Raw genomic sequence first — 12,961 nt, 5'->3', positions numbered from 1 at the left:
TACTCTAATATTTGAAATTATTTCAGACATTACATATAAATATAATAAATGTTGTGAAAAAAAGGACATAAGATTGATCAAAAACTTTTACACATCGACACATTGCAACAATATGTACACTGATATACTGTCTCTTCAAGTAGTTATGTACTACTTAATTCGCCCAACCTCACTTCCTTCCTTTAACCTTATCATCTCTAAAGCCTAAAACTATATTCTAAACACTATTTAATCTTATGTCCCCCAAAATTCAATTTGCTAGAAACCTATATTGTACCACAGATCATGTATTAACTAAACAACAAAAAAAAAAAAAGTATATAAACATATCCAGAAAGTTTCACTCAATTTTGGCAAAACTTAATAAACAATAAGTAGGATAAAAACAAAATCATTAACTATGTTATTAATATTCATCATATTTGACTGTAAACAAATTATAGTGTTATTAATATATAAAGATATGTTGCTCAGTGTTTAGTATGTTGGACTCATGATAATAAGATCATGGGTTCAATTACTGGACTGGGTGGCACACTATGTTCATGAGCAAAGTACTTCATTTGATTCTGTTTTAGTCCATTCAGCTCAAATTGAGTGCCATCTGAATGCTGGTGCAGCCATCTTTCCCTTCATATCTTTAATGCTTAACTGAGACAAGGATGGAAGGGTTGAAAACATGCCTATGTTTGTTTGTGACTACATAGGTATCTTAAACAATTAGCAAAAGTATGGTACTTGCCACTGCATCATACTTGCTTCTTTCTATGTCTAAACAATACTTTGTTTTACTATACAATCAGAATGTAAAAAAGAACGATGAATTTAGAATTCTAGTTTGTTATAATTTAGTTTGGGGATAAATTGTTTCTCTTTATGATTAATGCACTTTTGCAATTAATTTTAAGTTTAATTGGGGAAAATGAAAATAATTAATGCTAAATTGTCTGAAATTTTCTGGACATTGCATTTTAGAAACAAATGTTATATTAAGGAAGAAAAAAAAAAAAAAAAAGTTACCCCTTTCAGTAATGTTTCTCCAACCAAAAGACCAAAAAAGTCTGTAAAACTAACAGGTTGACCAGTCCGTTTCTTCAACATTATTCGATCAATATATCGGTACATACTATTTGGCTTAAGTAACCACAAAAGGCTAGGTTCTATATTTTTTCTCAGTTCTTCATGGAGATTTTCTATCGGAGATTCTGGCCATTTCTTATGGGAATATAATGATGAAATATACCTGTGTAATATAAATTGAAAAATATAGATATCACTTGCCATGTGTAAATTATACTAAATATATATACACTACTGAAAGACCTGATGCTGATATTTTTTTGTCTGAGAGAAAAATCTCTTCATAGACATGTTGTGAAAACACAATAGATATAACTGAGTGATGAAAACATCATTGCAGCTGTGATTCATGAGAATTACATATATGTTGTTCCCTACCGTGGGATGGGGGGTGGGGGGATCAACGGCATGTATATATTTGTCACATGCTAAAACAAAATTTGTGGTTCAATGTGTAGGAAATAGTGGAAAATGCATTCACTGATATTGCAGAAAACTTGCTGGGCTTTAAAAGAAAAATCAGTGAATGCAATTGAAACAGTATTAGATTAAAATCACCATTTATGTATCGTTGTCCTGATGAAACAAAACCCCTTTCATCAGTTTTCCAGGGCATTTGGTCTTGATAGCCCTTCCATACTTAATTGCTTCAACAAGTTAGCATAATAATCTCCATTGAAGATAGTCAATAAACACAATACCTTTTACATCCCAAAACAATTAAGGCCATATTTGTGTTTCTTCAAGTGATAACTGGTGTTAGTTTATTTACATCCCTGTAATCTAGCAAAAATATACCAGTGGAATAAGTACCAGGCTTGGAAAAAAAAAAGGGAAAATAAGTACTGGGGTCAATTTGTTTGAATAAAGCTCTTCAAGGTGTTGCTCCAGTATGGCTGCAGTCTAATGATTAAAACAAGTAAAAGTTAAAAGGTAAACTATAAGTGCAGCCATAAATATAGGGAAACAAGATTCCTTCTAAAGTTGCAGTTAATAACCAGAAAAATTGCTATCATATTAGCAACGTAACTTATCTCAGACATTTAGGGCAGGCATTTACTAAATGTCACTTCAGAAAAGTTAAATGCAATGAGTGACTCTCAACTCACTTTACAAATACACACTTTGCCACCCAATGTGTGTGTGTGTGTGTGTGTGTGTGTGTGTGTGTGTGTGTGTGTGTGTGTGTGTGTGTGTGTGTGTGTGTGTGTGTGTGTGTGTGTGTGTGTGTGTGTGTGTGTATTCCATAATTCTCAATTTTGATATGTATTTTAACTCACATATAGTACCAACTATGGATACATATTGGTTGGAATATTGGAATAAGCAGATGTACTTCAAGAGGAAACAGCTGGGATTTACCCCAAATAACTTGTATATTCTCTTCTGCTATATAAAGGCAGGCTAAACAAATTTGGTTTTTCAAATTTGCATCTCAAAGGTAAGGTTCTCCATAAATGATTTTAAAAATCTATAATTTGCTATGAGAAATAACTCAACTTTTAGATTGACAATTCTCTCATTCTCTAAACGTCATCAATTTATCTCTTTTTTTTTTTAAGGTTATCACTGGCAATGAAAGCTGGTGCTACGGAATTTGCAGATGTGGAAGAGGTGAAGAAAAAAACGATAGAGGTGTTAAAAGGCATTACTCCACAAGAGTTCCAGCACTGCTTCAAACAGTGGAAAATGCATATGAAGAATACTTTGAAGGCAATGAAAGTGTAAACATGTAAAACTTAGTGAATAAAATAATACTGCAAAATTCCAGTTTCTTTTAGGTACCTCTTTGTCTATCACCATGCTTGCCCTAGAGGTTATAACAAACAAGACTACTTTTAGAATAAGATTTAAGAGTATATATAGATATAAAATTATTTAGAGAAGAGCCATGTATACAAGCAGTTACTTACCAAGAGGAGCCTGAAAGACCTCCTAGATATGTAACACTGTCTAATATTTTACTTTTCTGCAATGCATTGAGAACTCCACTGAATCCAACCATAGCTCGGAAACCACCTCCAGATCCAATTACGGCAATATTTGGTACCTGTGGAACATAGTTGGAAAGTCTGATGTAATGTTTGTGCTTAGGTGTGTATATGTATGTGCATGTGTGCATGCATATTTATGTATGTATGTGCAAGTATGTATGTTTGTATGCATATGCACATATATATGTGCGTGTGTGTATTTATATACACACACACACACACACATGTGCACATACACATGCATGTCCACAAACATACACATGCATGTCCACAAACATACACACAGAGAAACATGTATAATAGTGTGAACATTTTACCCTGAACAGAATGTGTATAGCATTGGCATTATGTTTTGAATATGATGATTTGTGACTGTCTTTAATCGTCTGTGTGTTTATATTCACACACACACACACACACACATTCTTTTATTTGTTTCAATCATGCTGGAGCACTACTTTAAAAGGTTTTTAGTCAAAGAAATAGACCCTAGGACTTATTCGTTGTAAGCCTAGGACTTATTCTATTGGTCTCTTTTGCTGAACCACTAAGTTATGTGGAGATGAACATACCAGCATTGGTTGTCAAGCAATGGCAGGGGGACAAACACAGACAAACACAATACACACACACGCACATATATATATATGATGGACTTCTTTCAGTTTCCATCTACTGAATCTACACACAAGGCTTTGGTCAACCCGAGGCTATTGTAGAAGACACTTGCCCAAGGTGCCACACAGTGTAACTGAACCTGCAACCATGTGGTTGAGAAGCAAGCTTCTTACTACACAGCCACACTTGTGCCTTATACATATGTATAAATATATATTGATTGGCTCTTCATTGGTTATGATGATAAATGTTCAGCCTGCTTAGGAAATTAATGGGCAAGCAACTAACCATGCTGCAAGAATGCATACCCTTAATGTAGGTCTCAGGGAGATTCAGCATCAAACTGAGTGTGACAAGGCTGGCCTTTTGAATTACTGGTACAACTCATTTTTGCAAGTTATGTAAACTGGAGCAACAAGAAATAAAGTGTCTTGCTGAAGGATGCAATACACTGTTGGGAGTCAAACTCACAGCCTTATGATCATGAGCTTAACACCCTAAGCTCATGATCAGAAGGTTGTGAGTTTGACTCCTAGCAGTATTGCATCTTTACATACATACATACATACATGCATATCTGCTGGCACTCCGTCGCTTACAACATTGAGGGTTCCAGTTGATCCGACCAATGGAACAGCCTGCTCATGAAATTAACGTGCAAGTGGCTGAGCACTCCACAGACACGTGTACCCTTAACGTAGTTCTCGGGGATATTTAGCGTGATACAGTGTGACAAGGCTGGCCCTTTGAATTACAGGCACAACAGAAACAGGAAGTAAGAGTGAGAGAAAGTTGTGGTGAAAGAGTACAGCAGGGTTCGCCACCATCCCCTGCCAGAGCCTCATGGAGCTGTAGGTGTTTTCACTCAATAAACACTCACAACACCCGGTCTGGGAATCGAAACCACGATCCTATGACCGTGTGTCCGCTGCCCTAACCACTGGGCCATTGCGCCTCCACGCATGCATGCATATAGTCTGTAAATAAAAGGAATGTGAGTTTCTTAACCACACAGTCATGCTGGCAGCTATGAGAATGTAATTACTCAAAAATTTATGACATTCAGACACAAGTGGAATATTTATAACAACCTATATCAGATTCAGAGACATGTAAATGTGGCTAACATGAAACCAAATCAAAACTTTTATAACTAAATGCAGTGTTATTTAAATGATGCAGTGGAAAGTTATCTGAAGAAATGCCAATTCCAGAGCTATTTGTCATTGAAGAAGCCAAGGACTTTAAACAAAGGTATGGGTTTCATGGAGGCTGGTCGTTTTGGTTGGGTGGTTCAGAAACTCTTAAATATGATGACATTCTTTAAAAGATGACATGACATTTGTAAACTGCATTTGACTGGTAAAAAGAAGTCACAAGATACAGAGATTGGTGAAAATATATAAGATTTTCATGATCAAGTTTTAATACACTGGTATATTTGATAATCCAGAACTGCACTGGTGCCATGGCGGCTGTATTAGTAGAACCCCCTTCCCCTCACCACACTTATACACCTTATTACATTAGAGCATTAATTCAAGTATCACTTGAGTAAGGTATCATATTTATTATATTTACATACACATAGACACAGGAGTGGCTGTGTGGTAAAAAAGCTTGCTTCCCAACCACATGATTTCAAGTTCAGTCCCACTGCATAGCACCTTGGGCAAATGTCTTCTACTATAGCCTTAGGCTAACTAAAACCTTGTGAGTGGATTTGGCAGACAGAAACTGAAAGAAACCCAAATATATATACATGTATATGTGTCTTTGTGTCTGTGTTTGTCCCCTCATTACCATTTAACAACTGGTGTTGGTGTGTTTATGTCCCCATAACTTGGTGGTTCAGAAAAATTTATGTTATCAAATGGTTTTCTACTGATAACAATTTCCAGAAATGGAGAGGTTGTAGTAAAAGTCAGCTCACTGCCTAACCATCCTTATAATCCTTTCTACTCAAATTTTGGGTGGGAGGAGGCTAATCAATTACATCAAACCCAGTACTTGACTGGTACTCATTTTATCAACCCTGAAAGGATGAAAGGCAAAATCGTCCTTGGGAGAATTTGAACTCAAAACTTACAGACAGACAAAACGCTGCTAAGCATTTTGCCCAGTGTGTTAATTCTGCCAGCTCCCTGCCTTTGCTGTCCTGAAGCTATACAGTAATGGTTTCAGATTTAGGCACAAAGCCAACAATTTTGAGAGATGTAGATGATACCATCAACACCAGTATTTCACTTGTATTTTATTTTATAGACTCCAAAAGGTTGAATGGGACTTGGAATTCAAAATGTAAAGTGTTGGAACAAATGCCCTAAAGCAGTTTTTCTGGCACTGCAACAATTCTACCAGGGTTCAATCTCCAACAATTTACTACAATTACTACAAGCTTTAATGACCATCTACAGCAGCTAGGTGGTGTCAAACAAATTTCTGGTCTTTTGTCTTTTCCTTTCTGCCCTGGGAGATTAATGAGGATGAGTTGACCTCTTGATCTTTCTCTGGTCATGGAAGGATCAGAAAGATAATTCTAGAGAAATCTATTCTGTTTGGTTCACCTACTTAATTACCCAATTTATAAATACTCTGTGAAATATTAAGTCACTTTCTTTTGGTCAATTTAGCTGCTGTCCAAGGAGCAAACTTTTGATGTCTATGTGTGTGAAGGTAGAACTTTTATTATCTCTAGCTGCCTATATTACTTTTACTCTTTCTCTATCTTACTCTCTAGCAGTACAGCAATGAAGCTAGCTTTCACACAGAATGAACCATGGGTCAACAAAATATATTTTACTGCATTTACAGACAATGTGTACACACAATGTCATGATGGTGTCATTTATTTGATATTGTAACAACTAATATCATGATTCATATTAAATAAATGACCATTTTTATAATTGATTAATTGTTCTTCATTCATTCATTTCCTGCTGCATCATGATCATCATTCAAACCTCATTTTTAGTGACTACCAATTTTTCTTCAAATTATGTCATTACAAAGCTATTACCTTGGTAAACTATTCTGTCTCATTTACTAATTGTTTTCCATGAAGCTGGTGTTCCTATGTATTTTACACCAGTCTTTGTTTAAAACCATTAAAATATATTCAAAAGAAATCCAACTCACCTCTTCAAGACTTTGTGGGGCATCATCCTCTAATAAATTATTCAAAGCTTCATACACTCGGCACTTTCGGTTAGTTAAATAATCTTTCTCATCATCAGAGAGGCAGAGACCATATCTCAAATCTGGTTTCTGGCTGAAATTATTAATTCATACTTTAACAATGATTTCATTTTAGTTTCATTTCGTTTAATTTGTTTGTTTGTTTTTTCCTTTCTTGCTTTATTTTAATTAATGAATAGAACTCATTTATAATGAGAAGATTGTTTAAATCATCATCACCACCACCACAGTAATTCAAAAGGACCAGCTTTGTCACACTGTGTCATGGTGAATCTCCCTGAGAACTACATTAAGAGTATGTATGTTTGTGGTATGCTCAGCAACTTGCCTGTTAATTTCATGAACAGTTGATCATATCAACAGGAATGTTTGTTGTAACTGATGGAAAGCCAGACAAATTAGCCACTGATTTTGTTGTTTTATGTCATCGTCATTATGATCCTCCTCCTCCTCCTCCTCCTCCTCGTTGTTGTCATAACCCAAAATTCATTCTTAAATATCTGAGATGAGTTCTTGTTAATATGATTATAATTTTTCAGAGATTATAAGCTTTATCTTTGGAGATGAAATATATTTCACTATTTACATTTACATTATGTTTTGATAAGTTTGATCTTCCATTGTGCACAGGTGTCTTAATACAATGTGTATACACAACAGTACATAGCGCTAAGTTTTGAAAGTACTCTATTTATATGTTTCAGAGATTATAAGCTTTATCTTTGGAGATGAAATATATTTCACTATTTACATTTACATTATGTTTTGATAAGTTTGATCTTCCATTGTGCACAGGTGTCTTAATACAATGTGTATACACAACAGTACATAGCGCTAAGTTTTGAAAGTACTCTATTTATATGTTTCAGAGATTATAAGCTTTATCTTTGGAGATGAAATATATTTCACTATTTACATTTACATTATGTTTTGATAGGTTTGATCTTCCATTGTGCACAGGTGTCTTAATACAATGTGTATACACAACAGTACATAGCGCTAAGTTTTGAAAGTACTCTATTTATATGTTTCAGAGATTATAAGCTTTATCTTTGGAGATGAAATATATTTCACTATTTACATTTACATTATGTTTTGATAGGTTTGATCTTCCATTGTGCACAGGTGTCTTAATACAATGTGTATACACAACAGTACATAGAGCTAAGTTTTGAAAGTACTCTATTTATATGTTTCAGAGATTATAAGCTTTATCTTTGGAGATGAAATATATTTCACTATTTACATTTACATTATGTTTTGATAAGTTTGATCTTCCATTGTGCACAGGTGTCTTAATACAATGTGTATACACAACAGTACATAGAGCTAAGTTTTGAAAGTACTCTATTTATATGTTTCAGAGATTATAAGCTTTATCTTTGGAGATGAAATATATTTCACTATTTACATTTACATTATGTTTTGATAAGTTTGATCTTCCATTGTGCACAGGTGTCTTAATACAATGTGTATACACAACAGTACATAGAGCTAAGTTTTGAAAGTACTCTATTTATATGTTTATACTCCATTTATATGTTTGCTGTTATTGTTAAGTACATCGTTAACATTTTCAAGGAATATTTTGATGATTTAGCTCTGGATCAGTCATGGATAAACTGTGGTACACAGGACTTTCTGAATGGCACACCTATAAAAATATTACCTTGCATATTTTAATAGTACAGCCCACCTGATAACAATTCATGCCTCATGTGGCCTGTTTTTTGAAAAAAGGTTGCCCACGTCTGCTCTAAATAGTATAAAGCTGAATCATGCAGCTTGGTTAAGACTCCTGACTGACAGATACATACTCTGGCAACATGAGAAGACATTGAAGTTCTTATAGATCAAATGAACTCTCTACATATTCTGTTCAGTTGTCTCAGAAAAAAAAGAAAGAAAGAACTACCATTCCTTATATTTCCAGGAAATATAATCTGCATCAATACATCAGTTTATAGAGAAAAAATGTGTTTCCTGAGAAATAAATACATTCCTGAACAACAAATAGTCATCACAGAGACCCACATCCCCATTCAAGCACAAAGTAGAGGTGAATCTGGGTCCCATTGTGTCTCTACTTTACCATAAATGATAGTCTGAGAAACATTGAGAGAGTTTACAATACACATAACTTCAGAACTGAGTTCAATAATAACATCAGACTTTGGAAATTCCTTAAATTCAAACCTACTCAGGAATAGCTTGAATATAAGAACTGCATCTGTATAATCCATATCTCCATAAACAGAAATTGGGAAGTCTCTAATGGAATATTTGCTTTAATGAGAAGAGAAACTTCTAAGTTAGGAATAGCCAAAAATATATGGTACAGAAAAAAAAAATCATGTATATGGAAGTTTGCATAATCAATAGAGAACTATAATGGAACGTTAGAAAAATCCTAATTGTGCATATTGCTGAAAATCCAGTCTGTAAATATAACATTGAAATTAGACTGATATGGTCGCCTTTTGTGAAAAATAAAATTAAATAATCTAAAAATCAATCAGCGGTCAAGTTGGTATGAACATTACTTCTTTTAGTTTCAAAATAAAGATTTTGTCTTTGAATCAAATCTGTTACTATGTACACATTCCAGAAATGATATACCTGATGGCAATCAAAGATCAAACTATCGAAAATATGGTGTAGATGTAAATATTTGAACATTTTTCATATTTAGATAGTCTGTTTATAAGCGTACTCTAAATTCATATACCTTAAAATGCAGTGAATAGAAGATTGTGTAAAAAAATAAAATTTGGCCAATGGTCTCTTAATTGTCTTCCACAGATAATAATGATTTCTCAGTTTTGCTGCTCCTGCTTATTGAATTGTATAGTCAGAGTAAGCTTATATACTGTTTGTAACTTTCTGAATTAAAGTGAAATGTTTTAGTCTGAAATCAAAACCTAGTTGTAGTACCTGTAACATAGCTAGTGTTTGTGCTGTCCAAGGTGGTCCTTGAACTTTTTCCTTTACTATTTCAATGCCACACAGGTCAGACTACCCAACACTCTCATTTGCTTTTAGATGCATTAGTGTGTAGTGCGTAGTTCAGTCACCCCTTCCTGTGTGCTGCTTACTATTTTAGGTCAACAAAGTATTTTTCGATTTCAACAATTGTCGCAGGACATTCGGAGGCATTTAGTAACAAACCATCGTAAGTGCCACAGCTTAAAACCGAGAAAAGCACAAAGTTTCGCGACTTTCAGAATGTGATATCTCAGCAAGGAATGAAGTTAGGAAGCTGGTTTTTGTGTCTTAAAATGACTGTGAAGACCTTCTCTAATCATTTCACCCATGTAAAATTATTTATTTATGCATGCATCTGAAAGATGAATTAATGACTGCATCTTTCTCATTTTGCAGAATATATTGGTACTACAAAACAGTGTATCACATTGCATATTTTAGCCATAATATCTAGAAAAAACATACAGAGATCCCCATCCCACTTAAAGGTATTGTTTGTGTTTCAATATACCAGTGTAAAATGATACAGGGACCACACCAAAGTTATTGATTGAGTGTGTGTGCTTACGATGGTGTTTTACTAAACTCTCTAGTTCAAGTTTGGGTGAGCGAGCATCGTGTCAATAGTGTCAAGGTAAATTTTTTACAGAAGGATTTTCGACCTTATTGCAAGCCTCACAGTTCTTCCTTCCAACTTTTTCGGATTCTAGATGTTGTGACAAATAAAATGATATACTAACCTTGAAAATGACTGGGGTGGCATTATTCTGTTATTTTATGGAGTAATCAGTTATAAACAAAGGTAAACAATTTCTAACAGGAATTATTGTCTAATAGCATTCATTGTCATTCTTCTTATTTCATCACTTTCATTTCATCTTCCATTCTCAACAATAACTTCCTTTATCATATTAACCATTCATGATTTTTCAATAAAATGTTATCGACAAAGAAGCATGTCTCAGTTCAGGATTAACTGATATATAAATAAATGTATTCAGAATTCATTTACTTTGGTATTCATTTCAACACCACTCTGATTCAACAGAATGTAATTCATACATACTTGGGTGAGTATGTTTTTGTAAAGGTTTTGTGTATATGAATAGTGTATATACTTCGTATATAGAGTGTGTATATGTGTGTGTATTCTTAAAACAATGTGAAGTAACTGAGGAGTGTAACTGTTTAGTCATGGTGCAAATAAATAGCCTAGGGAGTGTAGAATGATCCACATTCCTGTCATGGGTAACATATTGATAACGTTTGATTGGAATGTTTGTATTTCCCTGAAAAATCATTTCTTTTATTGGGAAATAATACTTAGTAGGCTGTGGCTTGTGTCTTTCAATCAGTTTCTTATCACCAAAACAAAGAAATCTCATTATTTGGGAGTTTTACTGAATTGTGAAATGATGAGAGTGAGGATTTGGTGGCAATAGAAAATCGAAAAGATTAAATTGATTCTGATATTTTAAATAAGAAATATTTTCTAGGTAAAAAAAAAGTTAAATTTAACAAAATTTAACTTACTTCAGTTCAGTTTTCAGTTCAATATCAAGTTCTATAACCTGAAAGCAACAGAAAAATGTTGAAAAAAATATTTTACATTTTTGATTAACGTTATTTACATCATTGCATTTATTTACTTTGTAAAAGACAATTTTAAACATCCTTTTTGTGACCATACTTTAAAGTTCACTGATATTGCAGTTCATCTCAAACCAATGTTTGTTCACTGTGAAGCATTTAACTCTTTAGCATTCAGATTTCTCTGTCAAATGTAATACTTATTTATTAACATTGATATGAATTAGTCATGCATTACCTTGCAGCTTTGAGATTTCAATGATGTAATTGTTTAGTTTTAGAATAACATTGTAGGGTAAGTGTGAGAGGCTGGATCTGGTCAGTTTGAAGATAAGACAGATGGAATATTTTGGCCAGATATGGCTGGTTTAATGCCAAAGAGTTAAGACTTTACTAATAATAGGCGATAATTCTCACATGGTACATTCTCAGTCTTATTTACAGCATACAGGTTTAACCAAGTAATCAACTGTCCAAGATCAGAGGCTTACATACAGTGTATGCTGCCCAGGGCAGTTTTGTCTTTGCCTTTTCCCAAGTCCCTAAGCTCAATACAGGCATATATAGCAAACTCAAAAGTGCCATCCATACTTCATGATACCTGCTATGCAACAAAGAAGTTATACAACAATGAAGGCGATACTTTACAGCTTGAACATACTTAGGTTTAAAGACATTCTGGACATAACTATCTTATGTTTTATATATATTCAAGACTACATTGTGTCCTTCCATGTCTAATGTCACCTTCCTTTAAAAAATATGAGAGAAATTTAGTGCTATTCTTGCAGATCAAGCTTTTGTGTAGATTCTTCTATTGGCTCATCTGAACATTTGTAGATTCCAGTCATGGTCACATTAGAGACAGGCTAGTTTAACTTGGTCAGCAGCAACAGCTGCTTCTCTTTTGATTTTACTGATTTACATTTCAGCATGGATGCTACTGCTATTTTATGTGTATGTGGTTACTGTGTTTGTGCTCATGAAATGGGAGAGAATTGTATTAAGATGACATTGTTGTAGTGTTTGGAGTGCTGTAGGTGTGTCACATTTTTGCATGGGTTTGTTCATGCAGTGACTCAGACTGTGAGGGTTAAAACAAAATCAAATTGTGGCTTTTGTATATCTAAAGTGTTTTTCATTTTTAATATTCTTTGTTTTGTTCTGAAAGTAGTCTGTGGGTGTGGTTTATGTTATTTGTAGTTCATGATTTGTTTAAAAGCCATGATAGGACTGGCAAAATCCATGTTGGATTGATTGTATTGTTTGAACACTAGTACTATTTCTTTGCTTGCTACTATTTTGTTTCTTAACTATGTTTTATATGTTCTGTAACTGTTCTAGGTGTGTATATAATTCTAAGTATTTGTTTCTTTTGTATATGTGTAGTGCATTTATACTGTGATGGTTGGAAGTGATTTATGTTCTCAGTGTTGTTGCTATGAGGGAGATGATGGATTTGACAAATACAACTAAGTCTGTTGTTTTGGAAC

General features: G+C 34.0%; 1 protein-coding gene across 3 annotated transcripts in view; it reads right to left on the bottom strand.

Annotated features, from left to right (window-relative positions):
• The window catches only part of LOC106876643 (cytosolic phospholipase A2), an 81,386-nt gene that overhangs the window by 16,293 nt on the left and 52,132 nt on the right, over nt 1–12,961 (bottom strand). For all 3 annotated transcript variants that reach the window (XM_089348960.1, XM_089348961.1, XM_089348963.1), the window contains exons 6-9: nt 11,412–11,449; nt 6,834–6,966; nt 2,994–3,130; nt 1,021–1,243 (exon numbers count right to left, since the gene is read on the bottom strand). In XM_089348960.1, coding sequence (XP_089205086.1) covers nt 1,021–1,243; nt 2,994–3,130; nt 6,834–6,966; nt 11,412–11,449 — 531 coding nt within the window. The remainder of the gene's footprint in view (nt 1–1,020; nt 1,244–2,993; nt 3,131–6,833; nt 6,967–11,411; nt 11,450–12,961) is intronic.

The sequence above is a fragment of the Octopus bimaculoides genome, chromosome 3 (assembly GCF_046866305.1).
Source record: "Octopus bimaculoides isolate indiv1 chromosome 3, ASM4686630v1, whole genome shotgun sequence".
In the NCBI taxonomy this organism is placed as follows: domain Eukaryota; kingdom Metazoa; phylum Mollusca; class Cephalopoda; order Octopoda; family Octopodidae; genus Octopus; species Octopus bimaculoides.
Note: the sequence above shows the minus strand (reverse complement) of the source record. Positions and strands in the feature narration are given on the sequence as shown.